A 22,631-nucleotide genomic window follows, 5' to 3' on the forward strand; every position below is an offset into this window, starting at 1 on the left:
GAAATATTCCTTATGGAACTATTCCTTATGGAATTATTCCTTATGGAACTATTCCTTATGGAAATATTCCTTATGGAAATATTCCTTATGGAACTATCCCTTAGGGAAATATTCCTTATGGAACTATCCCTTATGGAACTATTCCTTATGGAACTATCCCTTAGGGAAATATTCCTTATGGAATTATTCCTTATGGAAATATTCCTTATGGAACTATTCCTTATGGAACTATCCCTTATGGAAATATTCCTTATGGAACTATCCCTTATGGAAATATTCCTTATGGAATTATTCCTTATGGAAATATTCCTTATGGAACTATTCCTTATGGAACTATCCCTTATGGAAATATTCCTTATGGAACTATCCCTTATGGAAATATTCCTTATGGAACTATTCCTTATGGAAATATTCCTTATGGAACTATCCCTTATGGAAATATTCCTTATGGAAATATTCCTAATGGAAATATTCCTTATGGAACTATCCCTTATGGAACTATTCCTTATGGAAATATTCCTTATGGAACTATTCCTTATGGAACTATCCCTTATGGAAATATTCCTTATGGAACTATCCCTTATGGAACTATTCCTTATGGAACTATCCCTTATGGAAATATTCCTTATGGAAAAGCAACAGTCCTGACTCGTGAGGGGCTGGGCAAACCCCAAATCCCCAATGGCACAAGCACTTCCAAACATCCCCAAAATCCAAAAATCAGCTCTTCCTCTCCAAAATCCAAACATCAGCTCTTCCTCTCCAAAATCCAAAAATCAGCTCCTCCTCTCCAAAATCCAAAAATCAGCTCTTCCTCTCCAAAATCCAAAAATCAGCTCCTCCTCTCCAAAATCCAAAAATCAGCTCTTGCTCTCCAAAATCCAAACATCAGCTCCTCCTCTCCAAAATCCAAACATCAGCTCTTCCTCTCCAAAATCCAAAAATCAGATTTTCCTCTCCACCTCAGCATCCTCACCCCTCCTGCCAATACCTGCAGAAGCTCAGAACCAAAGATTCCTTCTGGAATTTCACAGGAAACCCCAAATCCATCACGTCCTGGTCACCCTGAAGTGCAAAGCCCACCACAGGAACCATAAATCCATGTGTTTCATCCCACTCTGCAGCCTGGAGTCTGGAATTCCCTTCCTGCAGCCTCATCACTCTGGGTTTTTTTTATTTTTCCTTCTTCTTCATCACCCAAAGGGCTCCCTCATTTCCTGCTGCTCCTTGTCCTGACCGTGTTCTCCAGGCAGGGATGGGGATGGAGCTGGACCAGGTTTCCCAGCAGGAGGACCTGCCTCCCTCTGCTGCTGGAAAAGGACACTACAAAGCCAAAAAAAGGCCTCCAGGAGATGCTGCTCCACCCACAGGAGGTTCAGCTCTGCTCTTCTCTCCCTGGCACAGGTACCTTCCCCTGGATGCAGGATTTAGCAATCAGGGATTGATGAAGATGAGGGCAAATGCAAAAACCAGAAAAAGCATCTCTGCTCAAAGACCAACCCCCCACAGAGGGAATTCAGCAGCCAGGCCTTCAGTATTTTTAAAACTAGGTTTTATTTTTACCAAACATAATTTATTTTTTTTCCCCAGAACACGGCAGCAGGACCAGCCCAGCCCTGCTCAGGCAGCAGATATCCTTCCCAGGAAGGATAAATCCTGCCCACAGGAATATCTGGAGGGGAATTCCTATGGAATATGAATAGGAATTCCTATGGAAGCTGCAGGATGGGCAGTGCTGGGGGGTCCCTGGGGTGTCCCATCCCTGCTGGTTCCCTGTCCCTCCATCCAGCCCCTCCAAGCACCGAGCTCACGGGCACTCCCCGCAGTCTGAGATGATCACCTTCTGCTTTGGCTTCCCATCTTTGGTGCCCTGAGCCTTGGGGGAAAAAAAAGCAGCAGGAATTGCAGGCACCAATCCTCAGGGCAGGAAAGGGAGCGGGCTCTGCCCCCAGCACCCCCCTGCCCTCACCTACCTCGATCTCCCGCACCACATCCATGCCCTCGGTCACCTCCCCAAACACCACGTGCTTCCCATCCAGCCAGTCTGTCTTGTCACAGGTGATGAAGAACTGGGAGCCGTTGGTGTTTGGGCCAGAGTTTGCCATGGACACCATCCCTGGGATCAGGGAGAGCAGAATTATGGATGAGCACAGGAGCAGCCCAGCCCCATTCCCATGTCCCACAAAAAGCTGCCAGGCTCAGGGGAGCTGCTGGATATCAAAATCCACAGAAACTACTGGAAACCAATTATGCTGAAATTTATTATGCTTGCAAGTGTGAAAGATGCTCAGCTATTTTTATTTTCCTTAACAACAAAGCTGTTTGTATGGAGATAAACCTGCTTGCTTGCTCCTGCTTCTCACAGTCATGCTGGGACATTCCTTGTTTAAAATCAAGCAGGAAAAGCAACCTTGAAATTGTTTTTTCCTTTATGGAATACTGTAAATAAAGTGGATGGAGAGGGAATGATGCATTTCTGCTTTGAGATGAGGGTCTGAATGTGACAGAAGAATCTGGTCAATGTAGATTATAATAATTATAATTATAATTCAGGGCTGATGGTATCAACACAGCCAAAACAGCCCAAATGTGAACCCTAGATGATGCTGAGCCATTTTCTCTCCTGGAGATGGCTTTACCTGGCCCTGTGTGCTTGAGGATGAAGTTTTCATCATCAAACTTCTTTCCATAGATGGATTTGCCGCCGGTGCCGTTGTGGTTGGTGAAGTCTCCAGCCTGGCACATGAACTGGGGGATGACGCGGTGGAAGCTGCTGCCTTTGAAGCCAAATCCTTTCTCGTGGGTGCAGAGGCAGCGGAAATTCTCTGTGTAGGGGGGGAAAGAGGGGGTGAGAGCTGTGCCAGCCTGGGAGTCAGCAGGAGGAGGAGGAGGAGGAGGGGAGGCTGAGCTGCTCCTCACCCGCGGTCATGGGCACCACGTCGGAGCGCAGCAGGATCCGCAGCCGCCCCGCGGGTTTGTTCCCGATCTTGATGTCCATGTAAACCTGGGGGTTGACCCGGGATTTCTTGGCAGGAGGCTCATCCTGGGCAGGAAAAGAATGAAAAGCAAGTTGAGGTGATGTTTCTCTGCTCTGCCTCCAGCTCTACGTTCTCATCCTTTGGGATAATGGGGATGTGGATGGCTCCGAGTGGATTTCCTACCTCCTGTGCCTCTGCTTTGGGAGCCTCTGCTCCTCCCTCCTCCTTGTTCTCCTCCAAAGTCTTCCCTGAAAACTTCTTCAGCCACTCATCATCTGACCAGACTGTGGCCACAAGAGGAAAGGTCAGAGCACAGGAATTGACCCAAAGCTTACGAGCTGTGTCCCTTTATGAGCACGGAGCTCCGAGCAGCCCCAGCCACGCTCTGCTCCCCAGCTCACCAGGCCTGGATGATCCTTCTTTAATCCTCATGGGTTTGGCCAGGTTCACACGGATTGTCCTGCCAAAGAGCTCGGACTCGTTCTGCAGAGGGGAGAAAAAGCACAAAACAGCCCACCAAAAGGTATAAAACCAGCATGTCCCCCCAAAGCCCTGCAGAGCTCAGGGCACAGAGCTTGTGCTCTCCCTGCAGCCCACCCAGGGCAGCAAAGCCACACATGGAACAGGGAGCAGGAGTGGGAGCAGGGTCCATACCATGTTGTCAATAGCTGCTGCTGCATCCTGCCCAAAAAAATCAAAATAAAATCATTATTAACATTCATTCTCGAGGCCCAGCATGGCCAGGTCCCAGCAGCTCTTTATAAAAATACGACTGCCAGGTTTTCCTAAACCTCATCTATCCCATTTGTGTGAACTGATGGGTTTTGTAAAAGCCATATCCAAACCCATCCATGTGGGTCTCAACTTCCAATAACCCACTAACCCCTTGTATTTAAGATGCTTTATTGCTGCCATGAGCATTTGGGAGAGGAGAGATTTGTGTATGAAGCCCAGGACAGACATAAGAGGACAAATATATGACAGCCCAGGGTGGCCATGAAACTGAGAAACCCGGCCAGTTTGGGTTGGAAACAGGAAAAGTGGGAACTTCAGCCCAAGAGAAAATGGGAAAAATGGGAACCTGGAAGAGCAGCACAACATCTGAACGCTGTAGTGGGTAACCCACACCCGACTTCATCCCAAAACCCCAAGGGGAGCGAATGGCTCAAGCCGGTTCCTCACCTCTGCCAGCTCGAACTCCACGAAGGCGAATCCCCGGTGCTTTTCTGCAGGGAGGGGAGCGGGGGGTCAGGGGCAGCAGGGACACATCGGTCCCACGGGCTGGCTCCGGGCAAACCTCCCCGAGCCAACCCCGCGCCCTGGGGATGCTCCAGGCACGCACCGGTCTCGTAATCCAGCGGGATCTGGATGTCGGTGATGTCTCCGAAGGGGATGAAGGCGGCGTGCAGAACCTTCTCGTCCACCTCCTCGGCCAGCCCGCCTGCGGGGCGGCCAGCGGTCACCGGGCACCGCCGGCAGCCCCCCGGGGGTCCCCCCAGCCCGGCCACTCACCCACGTACAGCACCCGCTTGGTGGCCGCCATCGTGCTCCGTTCCCCCGGAACGGATCGGCCCGGCACGGCCCGCCCCGGAACCGCGACAGCGCCCCGCCCTCGGCCCGGGATGGGAGCGCGGGGAGACCGGAGGGAGGGAGGGAGGGAGGGAGGGAGGGAGCGCGGGAGGGACGGACGGAGGGAGGGATGGACGGACGGAGGGAGGGAGGGACGGAAGGACAGAAGGACGGAGAGAGGGACGGAAGGACAGAAGGACGGACGGAGGGAGGGAGGGAGGGACGGACGGACGGACGGAGGGAGGGAGGGACGGACGGAGGGAGGGACGGACGGAGGGAGGGATGGACGGACGGAGGGATGGACGGACGGAGGGATGGACGGACGGACGGAGGGACGGACGGACGGAGGGAGGGATGGACGGACGGACGGAGGGAGGGACGGACGGAGGGAGGGACGGACGGACAGACGTACTGATGGAGGGACGGACGGACGGAGGGAGGGACGGAGATGCTGGCTGCAGGCTAGGATCAGCCACAGCGATTTGGGGTTCCCCTGGCGGGCAGCCCTGGGGGTTGCCCTGCCAGGAGGGGATGGATTTGGGGCTTCCCGTGAAATTCCAGATGTTTGGCTCTGAGCTTGTGCAGGTATTGGCGGGAGGGGTGAGGCGGCCGAGGAGGGGAGGAAGGTCTCAAGTTCGGATTTTGGGGATGTTTGGGTGCGATGGATGGAAGAGAGAACCCGTCAGAGCCTCCTTCTGCACCCCTGCCACGCTCCTTCCATCCCATTCCCGGCTTTTCCCTTCAGAGCCCCCCTCTGCATCCCTGCCACGCTCCTTCCATCCCATTCCCGGCTTTTCCAAAGCCTCGGAGCCTCTCTGGGATGTTGTTTTTGGCATCCCAGTGCCAGAACTCAGCCACCTTTGGAGTATAAAATGGCAGAAGAACCATTAAAGATCCAGCTGAAAATGTAGAATTGTAAACAAAGAACAAAACACAGCCCAAAGCCTTGAACTCTTCATTTGAAAGTACCTCCCCAACCCTTTTTAGATCACTGTTTACAGCCATCACCCCTTCAGACACTGCCCCAGGTATAATTTTAACCCAGCTGCCTCAAAATATTCATTATCCAAAATTAGCAAGCAGAATAAGTCAAATCCCTGTTTAATGTATTCACCCCCCCATAGCTCCCCACCAGTTTAATTTCACAAAGCCACACCACATTTATTTATCCAACAGAGAGAAATGACAACAAATACAGTGCAAGTTTATTCCTTTATTGATAAATGTTTCCCAAACTTTCCAAACTGGATTGTTCAATTAAACACAAACTCACAAAAATACTTCCAGCCTAAAATCCTCAACGTCCTCTTTAGAAGACACAAGGGGCAGCTCTGTTCTGGCAAAGGAAAAGCTTGCAAACCTCCCCCAGATTTCTGGTTTTGGAAACCTCGAGCTTTAAAGTTGGCTTTTTAAATAAGATCTTTAAGATTAATTTACAAAATGCAATATAACTATGTGATACAATGCATGGCCTTGAGATCTGCAGGACAGTGAAGGATCTTCAAACATCTTGAGCTGATGTCTAGGAAGGGGCTATTTGGCTTCTTTGTATCCTAGAGGGGGAAAAAGGGAGAAAAGTTACAACACATCCCTGCTCCAGGCTAGGAAATATTCCAGCATTCCAGGGAATAAAGATTCCAATATAATTGGGAAGGTACAGAGAAGCTGCTCATGGTGGTGGAATCATCAGAAATTGTTATTATCCACAAGAAATTCAAATTCTTTGCTTGACCACCCAGTGAAAATAAGAATACTTGTCATTCTTCACCAGCTTGAGTTGTGACATCTGATCACAAACAGCTTCATGGAAAATACTGGAGCTGGCAGACAACCCACAGAAAAATGGACCAGGAAAAACAGGAAGAGGCATTCCAAGAACCAAAATCCTAATTCTTATTATTAATCCAAAATCCTTATCATTAATATTATTATATTAATTAAACAAGAGCCAGCTCCAAACACAGGTGACAACACTTGTGTGGACAGATCTATGCAGGGAAACATTCCCAACATTTATCACACCCTGAAGGCAGATGGTTTCCAGGAGAAGGAAGGGGCACTAAGAGCCTGTTTAGCCTCAAAGTCACCAGAGCTTCTCGTGGCTCTTTCCCAGATTAGCAGTTCCACAAGACTCATCCCCAGCTCCAAGGAACACCTCAGGGATTTCAACAACAGCTTTAGATCCCTTAAATAAGCATCAGAGTGAATATTCCTTAAGTTCTACATGAGTTTTCTGCTGGGAGAAACATTAGGAGCTTTAGGAGCTTCTCCTAAACCAGGAGCTTTTTTGTTGTTGAAGAGTGGACTATAATCAGGTAAGTGCTGGTCACACTTTGACCACACAAATTGCTCACCAACAATTTTATTTACTGATTCTGGAAGCTTTTCACTGAAGCTGAGGACTCAGACACTCACCAGTCGTCCTGGTTCAAGAGGTAGCAGCAACCACACCCACCTTCTGGGCAGCTTCTTTCTTGGCTTGGTGAGCCTGCAGCACTGCCACGGCCTCCTCCACCTGGGGACACAAATCCAGGGAGATTTTCTCCCTGCTCAGGGGCTCTCCCCTCCCACAAAAAGGGAACACAGCAGCTCACCTTGGAGCGGAGGGACTCTGGAGATTCCAGCATGTGCAGCAGCTCTGAGTTGTCAATCTCTAGCAGCATTCCTGTGATCTTCCCCGCCAGGCTGGGGTGCATAGCTTGGATCAGAGGGAACAAACGTTCTCCTGTGGGAGAAAAAGGAGTTCAGAGAGATGAGTTTTGATCTTTGACACCTGAGGGGATGAAAAACCATCGGTGAGAAGTGGGGTTTTACTCACCCAGCATCTGTTTCTGCTCCTGGGGAGGGGCAGCAGCCAGCATGGAGGCTGTCAGTGGCTCCTGGCCCTGCACATGCACTGCAGGCTGAGGTGCCTGAAAAGGGCAGACAAGGGTTCTGAAGTAAGTATGAGGCTGATTGCTTCGTATTTAGACGGTTTTAAGATGTTCCCTCCTAAAACACAATCTTTGTCAAGCCTACAGAACACCTCAGCTTCAGAAAAGGGCAGGGAAGGTGGCCTTGGTTCACAAACACTCCCTGCAAGTCTTGAGCTCAAAACCCAGAATGTCAACACAGGAACACCATAAATATCTTACAAAAACTGGATCAAACAGCAGATGTTGAGAAAGCCAGGTGTGAGTGGTGCTCTTTCTTTCAATGATACCCCAGCGAGAATTTGGCAAAGAGACTTAAATGGTTGCAAAACAGGAACAAAGAACCAAGAAAAATATCCTTACAGCCAGTCTGGCTACAAAAGGGCTTGTGAGTAGGAGGCAGACAAACCAATCAGGGTGCCCCTGGCAAAGGCACAACTGCCAGCCTTTAAAATTACAAATTAGGACTGTCTGGGTCATAAAAGCAGCTTGAAGTTTCTATAAAAACACTTCAGTTGCGTGTGAAACTGCAGGGATTGCCCAGCCCAGCCCCTGGTGGTACCTGCAGAGGTTGGACACCTGGGTGTGGGCTGCGGACACTTGAGGCGTATTTGTAAGGAGGGACAGCCCTGGGAGCAGGGGCAGCTACAGGAGGACGGGGAGCCAAATTCTGTGCAGCTGTGCCAACACCTGCAAAGGAAGGAGAACACCGTGACAAACACCTGCAGCAACATGCAAACAAGTCAGGATGTTCTGATTCTGAATTCAAACTATGCTCTGCAGGTGATGCTTCTGTAAAAACCAAAGTGTAGCTACCTCAGGAAGGGGCTGTTCTCCCCACAACCAATCCATAGATTCCACACCTTTTGTTTAACAGCTGACCACTGGAAAAATAATGAATTTGGATGCTCTCCTCTGAAAGCAAAACCCATAAACTACAGAGATTTCTGAGTGGTGTTGCAGAGGTGTAGAGATGAGTCCCAAACCAGTGGAGAAGAACCCATCTGGATTTCCACTGCTTTGCTGTAGCACCGAGTGCCCCCAGAGCCGCACTGCACAGCGAGGAACAGGAAATAGGCAGAGTGCTCTTTGCAGACATCCCAGCTCTGACAAACATCTCTGGCAGTACAAGTCAGGTCTCCACAGCATCCTCCTCCCTCCCAGAGAAGGGGAAAAGCCCGGGAAGAGACCCCTTCTTACCAACTCTCTGGGCAGCAGCGGGGAGGCCCCGGGAGGCCGGAGCGTTGGCGGGGGCCAGGTGGCGCAGGGCGGGCCGGGGCCCCGACTGGCGCATGGCATTCGGCATTCCCTGGAAGCCTAAAGGATGGAATGAGGGGAAATCCTCAAAAGGGAATCAGCTGGCAAGGCAGGACAGTCAGCTACAGAGGTGGTGCATGGGAAGAATCAGAGAATCAGAGCTGGAAGGGACACACGAGGATCAGAGTCCAGCTCCACCCTGCACAGGACCATTCCCACAAAGGAAAGCTTTAATTGTTCCTGTTGGGAAGTTCAGCCCCCAAAAAAAAGCTCGACAACCAAAAGAGCCTCTGGCACTCTCACCTTGAGGTCTCCCTCCTTGCTGCCATCGTGGGTTGGGTCTCATCTGTGTCATCTGGTTGGGTGCATAGTAAGTGGGTCTGCTCTGAGCCTGGAGGAGGATGAGATAAGCTCAGAGGCAACATCCACGTGCATCACAAACATTGTTCACAACACATTCCAGCAGCCCTTGCCAGGACTCGAGGCTCAGGTTGGATTAAGAGAACAGGCAGCTGGCAAGTCACAGAATTCCCTCCACTGCTGCACCCCTCATTAGGAATTGTTGCTTACAGGCATAAGAAAGGCTCTGTGAGATGAACACAGGATAAAAACCCCACAGCAGCTCACCTGGGGCACAGCAGGCATGAAATAGCCGCCAGCAGCAGGCTGGAACTGGTTGATGATGGTGTTGGCAGGCAAGGCTCTCATGCCAGCGATGCGCTGCATGTACTGGTTGGTGAGATGGGCCTTCCTCTCCTCCTTCCTCTGGGCCAGTGCCACATAGAGGGGCTTGGAGCCCACGATGCGCCCGTTCATCTCTGTCACAGCTTTGGTGGCCTCCTCTGGAGAGGAAAAGCAGACAAAGCCAAACCCTTTGCTCCGTCCATCTTCCAGCATCACCTGCAGTAAAGATCAATTACTGATGGAGTACAACTGAGCTGAAGAATCTGTGGTTTTTTTTAGATTTTAGGCAGGATATAACTTGTTGCAGAGGTGTAGAGACAGGTTCTCATGAAGAGTCACCTGTCTGGATTTGCTCTGCGTTGCTGTCAGCACCATGTGTCCCCAGGCCCACACTGCACAGTAAGGAATGGGAAAGATTTGGTGCAGTTCTAAGTGCACAAAGGAAAGTGTCATTTCATGCTTATTACCTCAAGCAAGCATGTTTGCCACTTCCTGCCTCCCCTTTTGGTAAGGGAATCAAGTTTTCAGTAAAATCCCACTATTTATTAGCCAAGGTGTTTTCAGAATCACAGTAACCACAGGTTAAGAACAGCCCTGTAATCCCATGTCAGACAACATTTCCTTCTTCAGGCTTTAAAATCCACAATATTTTAATACAGGCTTTTAAATGCCACAGTACCTTGGCACTTGTTATTGACCCAAAAGGTGAGAACTCCTTCCTCAGTTTTTCATCATCTATAGTGTCATCTAGGTTTTTAATGTACAGGTTAACACCCTGCAAGGGAGAGAACAGCATGACATTCACAACATTAAAAAAAAAAAAAAAGTCATAAGCACATCAACTGTTACCCATCTGCCAGAGCTGTAATTTACCCTAAAACTCTTAATTTAGCATCATTCCACAAAGCTGAAGGTGATAAATGTTGCAAAGGCGTAGAGACAAGTCCCACTGTGGTGAAAGGGAGCTTGTCTGGATTTCCTCTGCCTTCCTGTGGCATCATCACATGTCCCCAGTCCAGCACTGCACCTCAGGGAGTGGGGGAGTTTCAGATGCCACTTCTGACACGACCCAGTTCTGCCACAAATTACAGAGAGCAGGGCAGAGTTGTGCTGTCTCTTCCATTTCTCCAGGGATCCCCACTTGAAAGTCAAGGAGATTTCATGCCTCTTGTCTCACACTCTCCTAAACAACTTCAGTACCAAGACTAAGCCCCACTTGCCACCAAATACCACGGAGACACCTCTGTGTTTTAACCCAGGATGTCTCACAGGACAGTAACTACCCAGACAATTCCTTCAACAGACCAGAAATAGTGCTTAAACTGAGAAAAGAAACAGATTATTCACCTGGTACCGGCTGAGTCTCTCCTGTTTTAGCTGTTCAAACCTTCTTTTCAGCTCTGCCTGGCGCTCAGCCTTCTTCTGTGCTCTGCCCACAAACAGCATTTTCCCATTGATGTCCTTCCCATTCATCTCTTCCACTGCCTGCACACAGAGGGTTCAAGAGGAAACTCTCAGCTGCTGCAGCAGGACAGCCCCTGCTCCTGTCAGAACAGGACTGTGTCCCTGCCTGTCAGTCAATAAATCAGAGTTTACACATTACCTTTGAACAGTTCCTGTTACAGGATCATTAAACACAGGCTCATTAAAGACAAGCTGAATGAAGTTATCACACAGATCAAGCTGACGCATCGTGGAGCGCTGAACTAACTTGGAAATTCATCCCCACCCTTTCTTGTCATTAAAGCTACATTTTAACAAGCACTTTGCTTAGAAAAGACCATTTTTGAGCAATGTTCTCACTTTAGGTGCCCTCCTCCTCCTTCAGCCCTGCACTGTAGTATTTCTTCAGCAATTAACATTCTTGATTATACCACTGCACTCTGTGGATCTAGGAAACTGGAGGAATGCCAAGTTACCCTTGAATGTCAAGCTATTAAGGTGCAAAAGGTTTCCAAGTTCCCACATCTAGAAGAGGTCATGCCCAAGGCAGAATTTTCTTCTATTTAAGAAACAGGCTCCCAAGATAAACCAAGTTTTTCTTCTCTGAAGTTACCCAGCATAAAAGTTGGTCCTACCTTGTTGGCCTCTTCATGCTTTTCAAAGCTTACAAAGCCAAAACCTTTGGATTTTCCAGTGGGGTCTGTCATTACTTTAACACTCAGAGTTTTACCTGTTACCAAGGGACATGGTTAGAAAAACATCAAAAGTATTTCAAGATTATTAAATTTCAGATAATAGCTCTAGTCTTCAGCCTTCAAGTGACCCAGGTAAGGACTACACATTAGCACTCAAACTACCACATTTCATGAAATTCACAGCCTCAATAAAAGTATTTCTGTATTTACCATATTTGCCAAAGAGCTCCTTTAGTCTTTCATCATCCATGTCATCCCCGAAGTTTTTAATATAGACATTGGTGAATTCCTTTGCCTTGGCTCCCAGCTCAGCCTCCCTCTCTTTACGAGACTTGAATCTCCCAACAAATCTGTAAGACATAAAACATGAAAATCCCAATAAACGGATGGGTTTCAAGAGCGAAAAAATGTGTGACTTGTGGCGAGGCAAAAAAAAAATGAGTGTGCAGTAGGAGCTGGGAATGGGGACAAGAAAGGGTGACAGCAGAGAACAACAAACAGGCCACAGACCAACCAGAAAAATCACCTGTGCTGTGGCTGGCCAAGGACTCCCAGTGGCCCTAGACAGAACCCACCCCAGCCCGCTCGCAGAGAGGAGGCAAATCAAGGCTCGGTCAGGGAAACCCACCAGTCCTGGAATGGAGGGGTAGCAGGCCATGGCTTGGGCAGGGTCACTCACCAGCCCTGGAGTGGAGAGGTAGCAGGCCAAGGCTTGGGCCAGGAGAACCAGTGCCTTGTGTGTCCCTGTTAATACCGAGATGCATCCCGGAGCATGTGAGCGCTGCTGCTGCCGCCTGTGACACTCACACTTTGCGGTCGTTGAGCAGCATGCCGTTCATCTTCTCGATGGCCCTATCTGCAGCATCCTGGGTCTCAAAGTGCACAAAGGCGTAGCCCTTAGAGCCATTCTCATCACACACCACCTGCAGGAGAGGGAGCAAAGCCAGCTGTCAGTGTCCCTCCTGTGCCACGGGCCAGCGGCTGAAAACACGGTGCTGACAAGGGTCAGCACCAGGCAGCTCCTGACCAGGGTCAGCACCAGGCAGCTCCTGACCAGGGTCAGCACCAGGCACACACCACCTGGCTGACAGATTCCTGCACTTCTTGACTAAATCTGATGGAATTCCAGCAATCCCTGAGCTTTTGGTCAACTCTGCCTTTCAGAGATTCTGTTTTAACACTGAGGTCACAGGTTTGATCTCTGTAGGCACCATTCATTTAAAGAGTTGGACTTGATGAGCCTTGTGTGTCCCAACTCAGAATATTCTGTGATTTGGCTCCTGACACTTGACAAGAAGTGTCCCTTTCATTACCTGCACCCAAATCTCTGATCATGTCCCCACCCTGGAAGAACTGGACAGTGTAACCACATCTCACCTTGCAGGACAAAATGTTTCCAAACGCCGAGAATGTGTCGTAAAGTGCCTTGTTATCAATGGATTTGTCCAGGTTCTTGATGAAGACGTTCCCAACTCCTGATTTCCTCAGGGAAGGGTCCCTCTGAGACCACATGATGCGAATGGGTTTCCCTTTGATCACATCAAAATTCATGGTATCGAGAGCTCGCTCAGCTGCAGGAGAAGCCAAGAACAGATTTCTGTGGTTGGTTAAAAAATTAAGGTTTCCAGTGGCTGGGTGATCCTTTTCTCTTTATTTTACTCAGATCATGGAGGCATTTGGGGTATTATTAGAGGTGATCAATGACTTTTAATTCAATGTTTCAAGGGAGGTCTTTGCAGCAGAGTCACTAAGTATATAAAAGGTTTCACAGACTTTAAATTTATATTATAGCAATATATTCACCACCACAGCAAAATGGATATCAAAGCACCTGGTTTATTAGCTATATTCTGAGTTATTATAAAGGTAAATTACTCTGCCCAAAGAAGAAAAGGAAAAACAGGAAACTCTGGTAAAAAAAAAAAAAAAAAAAGTAAGAAAAGTGACTGTGTGGCTGTTTTGCTTTTCATGAAGCTCACATCTCCCCATCCTCATTTCTATTCAGAGAGAAGGATCATCTCCCTGTCAGGTCAGGGAAAATGTGCACGAACACATGGCTGGCTGTGAGGACATGAGTCAGCCTCTACATAACTTACGTGGCCAAAAAATGATTCCCAAGTTGCTTAAGCTAAAGATGACAAGAGTTGAGAAAATTCTGGGGGAAAAAAAATGTCTGTACACCCCATCTGATTAACAGGGAAGTGTTTCTCTAAACTCTCAAACACCAGCACTGTCATTCTAACCTGCTCTGAAACCCCCCTCCACGAGGCTATTTCTGCTGCCTACTGGTGTATAAAAAGGATCATTACGTACACACACCAGGATCTTGTTCATAAAATTGAGATGCTTGCACTCTTCTGTGCCAGAAAACACTCCCAGCATGGAGCGAGCAGAGAAGAAAGAAAGACTCTTAATTCCCAGCATGGAGCAGGCAAAGAGATGGAAAGATGTGCATTAAAATCAAGGAGAATTAACAGGGCAGAACACAAGCTTTCCAGATCTGTTTGGTTCAGTTCTCCCAGGCCACCTTCACCCTGTGGTATTTGCTGATTAGATTTCAGGAGCAAAAAATTTCAAGGAAAAGACCAATCTGAACACCTTGCACATGACTTGGCTCATGCAGCCTGAGTAACTACTCAGCATGTCTCAAAACTACCTCCAGGAATTCCAATGGAATATTGCCTACCAAAGCCTGCAGTCCCTACCCCCAATGCCAGTTTCCACTGCTGCATGGAAGCTTCTCAGAATTTCTTATGTGCTTTGAAATGTGGTTTTTGTTCTTGCTGCTTTTTAAATTCAAGTGTGACCATCGCTGTTCTCCCTACACACAAATCCAGTTGGAAAGAAGCTCTGCTTGAAAAAAAATATTATAATTTAAAGGACTCCAACGGCTCTGTTTAAACCAAGGTGTTAAATGCAATTAACTGCCAGGCTGAAATGATTCCTCAGCTGCTGTTTCAAGTCCATGCAAACCAGGTTTTTCCTGCAGTCCTTTCCTAGTGTAGGCAGCTCAGCAGGCGACCTGGTGCAGCTCGTCAAATTTGGCAGTGTTTATTAATAGCAGGCAGAGGTCCTGCAGAAGCATGTGCTGGCAAGGGCACAAACTGGCTGGATAATACCATTTGCAGCAGGAACAGGCTCCTGCTGGAAGGTGACGAGCACATCAAGCTGTAACCAAGGGGAGCTGTGAAGGCTCCAGAGCAGTTAGGAGTTCCTCCAGATTCTTCTAAGCTCCCTGAGTAGATACTATTGCACTGCTCTTTCAACAGGTTGCTACTGTTCCACTCTATTATTACACCGCGCTTGAAATTCGCCCAGGCACTTCTGGTGAGCGGTGAAAGCCCTACATGGATTCCCTGAGGGATGTGTGCCACACCCACAGGTGGAAATGCACCCCCACTACACACCAGGACCTCAGAAAACCTGTAAAGAATCTGCAGGAGTTCTGTGAATGACTCACACCAAGCACATCTGATTCATTTCCTTCATCTGAGCAAACACCTTCTCATTTTCTTCTATTTAAGCCATAAAGCTTCAGCCATTTCAGTTCCCGTATCTGTTTCTCTCCCACTGGGTTCCTGTCATCCTTCCAGCAGACTCAACTGCAGCTCACACAGAACATAAAACACACTCACAGCCCCTTTCAGGCTTCCTTCTCATTCCCTTTCTGGATATGAGAACACTCACTGCAGTTTGCCTCAGGCCTCAAGAGCAATTAACTCTTATTATCTCATCCCTTACAGATGCAGAGTTCACACAATGCTGGGATTAGTGGCTGTGGCTTGAGCAGCACCAAGACTGATAACCAACCTCCCACCAAGACTCACCCAGGAGAAACTGCACACGAGGAGCTTTATCCTCCCCAAACATCTCACTTATGGTCACTGAGCAAAAAAGTCCTGCAAGGAAAGCACATAGTGCAAATCTACCCACTGTTTTTTATAAAAAAATGATGGTGCATATTCAAAAGAATTAAATTCCTCAGTCACTGAGGTTACAACAAAATTCTGCTGCAATAAAGCTTGTGTCAGTACCAACACTTCCCTTTTCACTTCACAATTTGCCTTACACAGCTGCTCCTTTACACAACCTTCAAGGAGAACAAACAAGTTTATCTGTACTTTTCTACAGAAACACATATCTAATCCCAGCCCTGGAATCCTCCTTAGCTTGGGAAACATCTAGTTTTTCCTACACTTTCAGCACACCTTATCTCTGCAGCCAAACTGAAGTTTCTGTTTCATTTCTCTGAGTATTTCATGACTGCCAATGTTTGGAATTCAACTGCATGGAACACGTGGAAAAAGAAATTCAGCTTGTTTGTTGAGTTTGTTTTCTTTCCCTTCTTCACAATCAAAAAGAAGAATAAATATTAACAACCACTACAGAGCCTGAACTTTGAAGTGTTTCCTTACCCTGCCTATCACAGGATGACAGGCTCAGAATTCAGCATTCCCTGCTTACTACAAGCAAGGAACTGCAACCAAAACCAGCAGAGCTCATTTTCCCTAAAAATAACCTCTCTGCAGCAGACTACTGCCAATTAGACAATGCCTGTCCAGCGTCACTCCAGCAGCTAAAAAACTGTAAAAAAATCACACAATTTGGCCCAGTTTGGACACAGGAACCTGGAATTCAAGGTGTGACAGTGTGAGCTCCTTGTGACCCTGAAATGGAGAATTCTGGCAACTTGATTTGCTCTGTGGACACAGGGACAGAGTCCTGCTTTAAAACACACAAAAAATAAGTTAAAACGTTGTTTTTTTTCAGATTTACAAAGCCCTCACCCTTCCACAAGAGGTGCCAAGGAAATGCAAGCTATCATTAATCAACTTTTTTAACACCTACTGCCAGTTCAAACATGCAGTGTGCCCACAAGAAGTCTGCAGAGCACAAAACCTCCTGATTACTGTAAGCACCTACTCACAACCATAAATCCAACCAGACTCCTACAATGCTCCCCTCAGCTTTTCTCAGATTTAGTGGGATGAAGCCCAAGTGCATTTCTGATTATGCATTCCTGGAAGAAAACACAGAATCCCTCCTCCTCTCAGGAAGCCTCATGCAGGCAAGTGCCACCTTGAAAACAGTCCAAATTTCTGCGTTTTACAACAAAAATTATATTCTTCATAGTCAGGTTCGTAGCACAACCCTCTTCCAAACTATCTGTCCATGTCCTGCTGCACTGCATGCAGTGCAGCAGCTGGTTTTTTTTTTATTTATGCAGGGTAATACACACTACAGTTCGACAAGAGAAAATCAGAAATTCACATCTCATGAGGGCAGGAGGAGTTTGACTATTTCCCTGCCCCGATATTCACTCAATGATTTGGTTTAAACCTAATTCACTTGACCTTCTAAGACCTACCAGTAACAAGACACCACCTACTTGGTCCAAGTATCACTTCAAGTCCAGGAGCTTCCTAAAATGTCTGCTGCCTCCCCAGCAGCCCAGAACGGTGCAACCTCCCCCTAAATTCCTGGCTATTTATTACCATAAAAGATTACCTTGCAATATGTTGGGAAGGCTCCCATTTGTACGAGGTGCAGAATGCTTCTGCTAAAGCACATGGGACCAAGCACTGATCCCTCCTGAGAATGCTCTTCTCTGCTTTGAGAGAACTTTATCTATGCTCCTGCACCCCATCTCCCCAAAATTGATCTAATCCAAGCTGCAGTTCCTTCCTGGCTTTGTTTCTGCTGCTTGTTTTTAGTTCTCTGATCCTGCAAAATGAGATCAGAGCCTAAGGAAGGCAGGTGAGCTGGGATAACTTTGTTCAGCACGTAAATGTACCAAGGTGGTTTTAGAAGAGGCACCCAGGGCAGGGATAGGACCACAAATACAGGCTCTCAGGTTCCTTCCTTCGCACTGAGAATCTTTTAAACACAAGTACACTGCCCTCCCCGCCCCACCGCAAAAAAAGCTTTTGTGAGAGTGCCATGAATGAGAAATTATGCAGTGGGGGGCAAGTCAGCTTTTAATCAGCATGACAAAGGAAAGGATCGAAAGTGCTCAATCAGATCAGGGCAAGGAAATGCCAGCAGAAGGAACTGCCCTGGGAGAGGATGGAAGCTCTGCAAAAATGTAAAGTAAAGAAAATCTACTACAGGCTAAAGGAAAGTTTACTTGTTGCTGAAGTCTGTGCTGTTGTAAACTGATTCTGAATTCAGAAAAGCTCACTCTCATCTCTACTTGGATGCCTCTGTCATGTAGAAATGCTGTTAAACCCCAGCACGGAGAAAAAACTTGCAGCAGTCAGCAGGCAGAGCTCTGAAAACTGGGGCAGAAAATGCTGACCCATTTTCCTTCCAGAAAAGACATGTTCCAAAATGACCTCTCCCGTCCCATCTTTCACATGCTGCTTCAGCTCTGCAACACCTGGCCTTGAGCAGGAAACAAAGTGTGAAAAAAAAGAGAGTCTGGCAAGAGCAAAGCAAATGTGGCTTCTACACAGGAGAATCTGTTTTTCCACACATTGAACCAAGCGTTTTATTTTGCTTTCAAGCAAGACCACCACCTCCCAAACTGGGAGGCACATCCAGCTGCTTGAACACAGCAGATATTAAATTCATTACACTGGAAGTGTGTGGAGCAGCCAGAGGATCAGTCATTAAACTGAGCACTCAACCAGGGCTGACTACTGTGAACTTTCTCTGCTAGGACTGGCTGCACAAATCCCCACAGAAACAGCCCCAAAACTGCCCCAGAATAAAGGGCAACACAGGGGGGATTATTTTCTTACGCGAGGAACAAACGCAGATCTCTGAAATTTAGTATCAGTGCAAGAAACAGACCTGGCTAAAAGAGATATTAAAGAAGTGCATTTGCAGAGCGTTTTGTAGACACCAATCCGCCAAAAAAACCTCCTGTTGCAATCACCAGAAAGGGACGACTCACCCTGTAACGCTGTGCTGGGCATCTACATGGCAATATGTGAATTAGTGGGGAAAAACGAGTTAAAACGAAGTGGGGGGAAGCCGTGGATGTGGCTGCAATTGTCACTTACCATCTGCGGGCTGCTGGAAGTTGACGTAGGCGTAGCCCAGGGAGCGGCGGGTGATCATATCCCTGCAGACCCGAATGGACAGCACGGGGCCAGCCGGGCTGAACTTCTCGTAGAGCATGGCCTCGGTGATATCGGGGTGCAGATCCCCCACGTACAGCGAGGCCATGGGGTAACTGCTGGCGGCCGTGTTCATCCTCCCCTCGGCGCTCTCAACCCACGCGGGTTTTTTCACTTGGGGGGTCTCGAGTCAAGCTTCTTTTAAGTATTAATGCTGGGGGAACACTCAAAACTCTTAATTAAAGCCTAAGCTGCGGCCTGCAGAAGCTTGGGACAAGGCGGGAGGCCGGGCACCAGGACACAGAGCAGCTGAGAGCGTTGTGCAAGCTTGGAAAATCAGCAAAAACACCCCAAAGTTAAGCCTCCTGGAGAGCAGGGATGGGATAAGACGCCAAAATTCATACGCCAGCACCCGAGAGCTTTGAGGCAAAAACCTCCTGAACCCCAACGTCTCTTATTTTTTTGCTTCGGTTTAGCCCAGATTCTGCAGAGCGGCGGCGCGTTGATTTTCTGAGGAAATAAGAAACAAAATAAAAATATAGATATATAAATAAACCTCAAACACGCGCTAATATAACCATTTCTTTTAAAATCGCCTCGGCTAGACAGCCCGAAGGTATTATAAATAAAGCGGAGCGGCTGAGGCGGCGCGGCACGCGGCGGCCTGAGGGAGGGCGGGCGGGCAGGGGCGCGGCCGCCGCGCTCTCCCGGCGCACCGCGCTCCCCCGAGCCCTCCCTACCCAGCGGCACCGACCCGGGGCGGGGTCGGCGGCTCCGGGCCCGACCCGGACTCACGCGGTGTGGCCGCGGCGGGCGGAGGGACGGCGGGTTGTGGCGGCGGGCGGCCCTTTATAGGCGCCGCGGCGGCGCGAGTGGGCCGCGGTGCCGCCGAGAGGAGGCGGCCGGGCCCGGCCCGGAGCGCCCCGCGCCGCACGCAGCGCCCCCCAGCGGGGGGGAGGACCCGCTCGGGGTCCCGCCATTTCGGGGTCGCCACAGGAGAAGCGGCCCGCTTTGGGGATGATTAAAGTTAATGGTTGTTGGAAATGGTGTTGGTTCACTAATTAGTTTCAGGCGAGGAGGCGCTGGAGGGGTTGCAGTGGAGGCCGCAAAGGTGGTTTGGGGGCTGGAGCATCGCCCTCATGAGGGGAGAGTGCGGGAGCTGGGCCTGGTTATTCTGGAGAAGGGAAAGGCTGAGAGGCGACCCCATCAATCCATAAAATATCTCCAAGGGGTGTCAGAGGATGGTGACAGACTCTGTTCAGCATTGCCCAGCAAGGAGCAACAGCCACAAACTAAAACAAAAGTTTCACCTCGACGTTTAGACAGATTTAGGGACAAACAATCCCCCGTGGGCAGCTGGCAGAGAGAGACGGATCCACAGCAACAAACCCCAGAAGAGTTTCTGTGTTTGTTTGCCCTCCCACCCCATCCTACATGTGCAGATGTCTCACAGGGCAGCTCAGTCCCACCATAAAACACAAAAAATCCCAGGGAAGCCTCCTGGGGAAAGCGGGGCTATGGGGCTGGCCAGGGCAAGGAGCAGGCTGAGCAGAGGAATGCACCAGGAGAGCAAAACAATTCCTCTGGGATCATTCTCACTGCTCCGAGCTCTGCTTTTGGAGGTGTCGCTGGCAGCGGGATGAGGAGCGGTCAGAGCTGGAGCTGTTCCCACAACCTCCTCTTCTTCAGAGCATCATTTTTCCTCAAATAAGCACGAGTTCCTCTGCCAGCTCCCATCGTGGGCTGCCCTGGAGCGGGACCAAGGGTCCCGATGTCTCCCCATGGAAGCGAGCTGTCAGTCCCTCTTCCTGGGCTGAGGCTTAAACAACTCCCGACAGAAAGCTGCTGGAATGGGAGAGGGATTCACCCCCCTCTCTGCTGCTGTCCTGTGGCTTCACGCTCACGAGATCAGCTCCAGGGAGACCCGTAATTATCTATTTCTAGCATCTTCAGCGGAGCGTAAGGACACGGCAGTGCAGGATTCAGTGATTCATCAGTGACCTTCAGGCTCAGTCCTGTTAAGGGGGACTAAGATAGACACTGGTTAACTGGGCATTGTGGCTTTTCAATTGTTAAATTGCCTTTAATTTGCTTTAAAAGCAGAATACAACGTTACCGTAAAAATGGAACGCGATACAGTGGAATAATTGAGAGTAGCAGAATAAAGGTAAAAATAGCAAAGCAAATTGTAGTGATTTGCAATATTTTCTGTCTTGAAAACACAAATGGCACAAATCCTCCTCCTCCCCCTGGTCTCATCATTCTCCCGACAGCTGACAGTGCTGCACTGGTGGGATCACACCTGCCACTGTTTTGTGCTTGGTCCTTCACAGCTGGCACCTCCTCCGCTGGGAAACCAGGGACTGACACAGGCATGTCGCTGTGGAAGTGTTCAGCTCCTGCTTTGACAGCTAAAGTCAAAACACAGCCCAGCTCAAAGAGCATGTTTCCACATAAAACGCCCTTTGGCTGCAGCAGCCGCTGTGGCTACGCTGCGAAGGGCTCTGATTTGAAACATATTTAGTGACATTTGTGTTCCCTCCCAGGGGACTCTGTGCAGACAGCCAAGGTCCTGTGTGCTGCTCCATCCTTTTCACTCCCCACGCTGACTGATGGGCTGGGGGCACAAAACTGCCCCCAGGGACCCCGCTGCTCTTGGTGCCCTCAACACACGAGTGCAGCTGCTCCTGGTGAGCAGCGATACCTGAGATCCTCCCAGCGGAGCGCCTGGAGCAGAGGGGACATCTGTCAATGGCTTTATCACGCCAATCCATCCCCATCCATGGTGCTGCTGTGTCGCCCTGAAAACTCAGCTTCTGAGCTTGCTGACATGGTTTTCTAAAGACTTTCCCAGGACAGGAACTGTAAACATAGATATGTGCACATTCTTTCTGTTACACGTCTTGTGATGGGCATCTCTCATGGCCAGTGCAGTGGGAAAGTGTTATCCTGACCATCCCATCCCTGGCTGGGGTTAGAAGCCTATAAATCCTGGGAGGAAAAATAAACTTTCTCTTCTTTTCACCACACCTCGACCTGTGTCCGTGTGATCTATTCATCTTCAGTGGCGACACTGGTGGGTGACCCATCCATCACCCAGAGGCCTCCCGAGCTGCTCTGGGTTTGGGAGTGCTGAAATCACCCTAAAAAATCACCCGATTCTCAGAGCAGATGGAAGGTTTCCAACCAAATGCTGTTCCCCGTGTAGGATTTCTCCCCCTCGGCTTTAGGATTTCACCGGCAGATGGCAGGGCGGGATTGCTCCAGGAGCAGAAAGGAGGGAGAACATTTCACCCAGGGCAGACAGCAGCAGAACTGAGATAAGCGATATTTTTCATGCAGGGGAATTTGGGAGAGCAGGGCTCGCTCCTGGAGCACCTGCTGCACAGATCTCCCACAGCCTGGGAGTGTCCCTGTCCCCTCCAAACTCGTTCATCAGGACCTTGTTTTGTTCCAGCAGGGGTGAGAGCCTTGTTTAACACCGAGCAGCCCCAGCCCACGCTTCCCCACAGGCCTCTCCATCAGGATTTTTTATATTTTTTTTGCCTGAAGAACAAGGATGAAGGAAGTGCACGGAGAGTTCGGGGATTTCCCCTGCAGGGTAGATCAAAAGTTGCCAGGATGTATTAGAGTTTAGGCTAAAGAAAACCCTGAGAAAAGAAAATAAAATTAAATGAAGCTGCAGTCCTGAGCTACTGCTCTATAATCACCGTGTTACAGTGGAGAGAAAACCCTCAACCAAAGCCCTTCCACCCACCCTGGCTCCTGTTTGATCCGTGGAGATCACGAAGGGTTGTTTGGTGGTTTTTTCCCCCCTCCACACTGTCTCTATTTTATTTCTCTGTTTTGTTTTAGCACTGTAGCCCTCAGGGCCGGTTTGTGGGCCTGCCTCCCACTGAGGTTTAATTCTGTTCCTCTCTCTGACCACACCAAGAGCGCTGAGCTCCCACCGCTGCCTCCAGCCGGGTCAGGGCAGCTCAGGCACCAGAGGGATGAGCCATCATTAATAGCCCTTTTATTGCTCCTGAA

General features: G+C 49.0%; 2 protein-coding genes and 3 non-coding genes across 6 annotated transcripts; all 5 read right to left on the minus strand.

Moving 5' to 3' along the window:
- Positions 1–1,535: 1,535 nt before the first annotated feature.
- PPIE (peptidylprolyl isomerase E) lies at positions 1,536–4,646 on the minus strand. Its single transcript, XM_058856658.1, has 10 exons — positions 4,491–4,646; positions 4,321–4,419; positions 4,161–4,204; positions 3,633–3,659; positions 3,380–3,461; positions 3,162–3,262; positions 2,920–3,043; positions 2,640–2,825; positions 1,974–2,116; positions 1,536–1,876 (listed from the first exon to the last, which is right to left on the minus strand). The coding sequence occupies exons 1-10, from the start codon at positions 4,519–4,521 to the stop codon at positions 1,808–1,810; spliced, it is 906 nt and encodes a 301-aa protein (XP_058712641.1). The 5' UTR covers positions 4,522–4,646; the 3' UTR covers positions 1,536–1,807.
- Positions 4,647–5,740: 1,094 nt separating this feature from the next.
- PABPC4 (poly(A) binding protein cytoplasmic 4) lies at positions 5,741–19,462 on the minus strand. Of its 2 annotated transcripts, none has more exons than XM_058856460.1 (16): positions 19,343–19,462; positions 18,546–19,112; positions 12,916–13,109; positions 12,346–12,461; positions 11,749–11,888; positions 11,479–11,573; positions 10,748–10,885; positions 10,080–10,175; positions 9,344–9,616; positions 9,020–9,107; positions 8,660–8,776; positions 8,022–8,149; positions 7,366–7,459; positions 7,142–7,272; positions 6,963–7,062; positions 5,741–6,100 (listed from the first exon to the last, which is right to left on the minus strand). In XM_058856460.1, the coding sequence occupies exons 2-15, from the start codon at positions 18,736–18,738 to the stop codon at positions 6,976–6,978; spliced, it is 1,890 nt and encodes a 629-aa protein (XP_058712443.1). In that variant the 5' UTR covers positions 18,739–19,112; positions 19,343–19,462; the 3' UTR covers positions 5,741–6,100; positions 6,963–6,975. The 2 variants fall into 2 exon arrangements, with proteins under 2 accessions (XP_058712443.1, XP_058712444.1); XM_058856461.1 differs by having other exon boundaries at positions 19,357–19,375.
- On the minus strand, positions 8,412–8,545 carry LOC131588184 (small nucleolar RNA SNORA55). Its single transcript, XR_009279528.1, has one exon. It is a non-coding gene; the product is annotated as a small nucleolar RNA SNORA55 (small nucleolar RNA).
- LOC131588192 (small nucleolar RNA SNORA55) lies at positions 9,697–9,824 on the minus strand. The gene has a single exon (XR_009279536.1). It is a non-coding gene; the product is annotated as a small nucleolar RNA SNORA55 (small nucleolar RNA).
- LOC131588185 (small nucleolar RNA SNORA55) lies at positions 10,319–10,454 on the minus strand. The gene has a single exon (XR_009279529.1). It is a non-coding gene; the product is annotated as a small nucleolar RNA SNORA55 (small nucleolar RNA).
- Positions 19,463–22,631: the final 3,169 nt, after the last annotated feature.

Source organism: Poecile atricapillus, chromosome 24 (assembly GCF_030490865.1).
Source record: "Poecile atricapillus isolate bPoeAtr1 chromosome 24, bPoeAtr1.hap1, whole genome shotgun sequence".
In the NCBI taxonomy this organism is placed as follows: Eukaryota; Metazoa; Chordata; class Aves; order Passeriformes; family Paridae; genus Poecile; species Poecile atricapillus.

What these genes read in the sequence shown, in the direction of transcription:
- PPIE (XM_058856658.1), bottom strand. Translation starts at nt 4,521, where the DNA reads ATGGCGGCCACCAAGCGGGTGCTGTACGTGG. An exon ending in CAAGCGGGTGCTGTACGTGG is followed by an intron (nt 4,420 to 4,490) that starts GTGAGTGGCCGG and finishes GCCGCCCCGCAG; the next exon opens with GCGGGCTGGCCGAGGAGGTG. An exon ending in AGAAGGATCATCCAGGCCTG is followed by an intron (nt 3,263 to 3,379) that starts GTGAGCTGGGGA and finishes TTGTGGCCACAG; the next exon opens with TCTGGTCAGATGATGAGTGG.
- PABPC4 (XM_058856460.1), bottom strand. Translation starts at nt 18,738, where the DNA reads ATGAACACGGCCGCCAGCAGTTACCCCATGGCCTCGCTGTACGTGGGG. An exon ending in AGCATGAAGAGGCCAACAAG is followed by an intron (nt 10,886 to 11,478) that starts GTAGGACCAACT and finishes CTCTGTGTGCAG; the next exon opens with GCAGTGGAAGAGATGAATGG. An exon ending in GGTCAATAACAAGTGCCAAG is followed by an intron (nt 9,617 to 10,079) that starts GTACTGTGGCAT and finishes TCTTTACTGCAG; the next exon opens with GTGATGCTGGAAGATGGACG.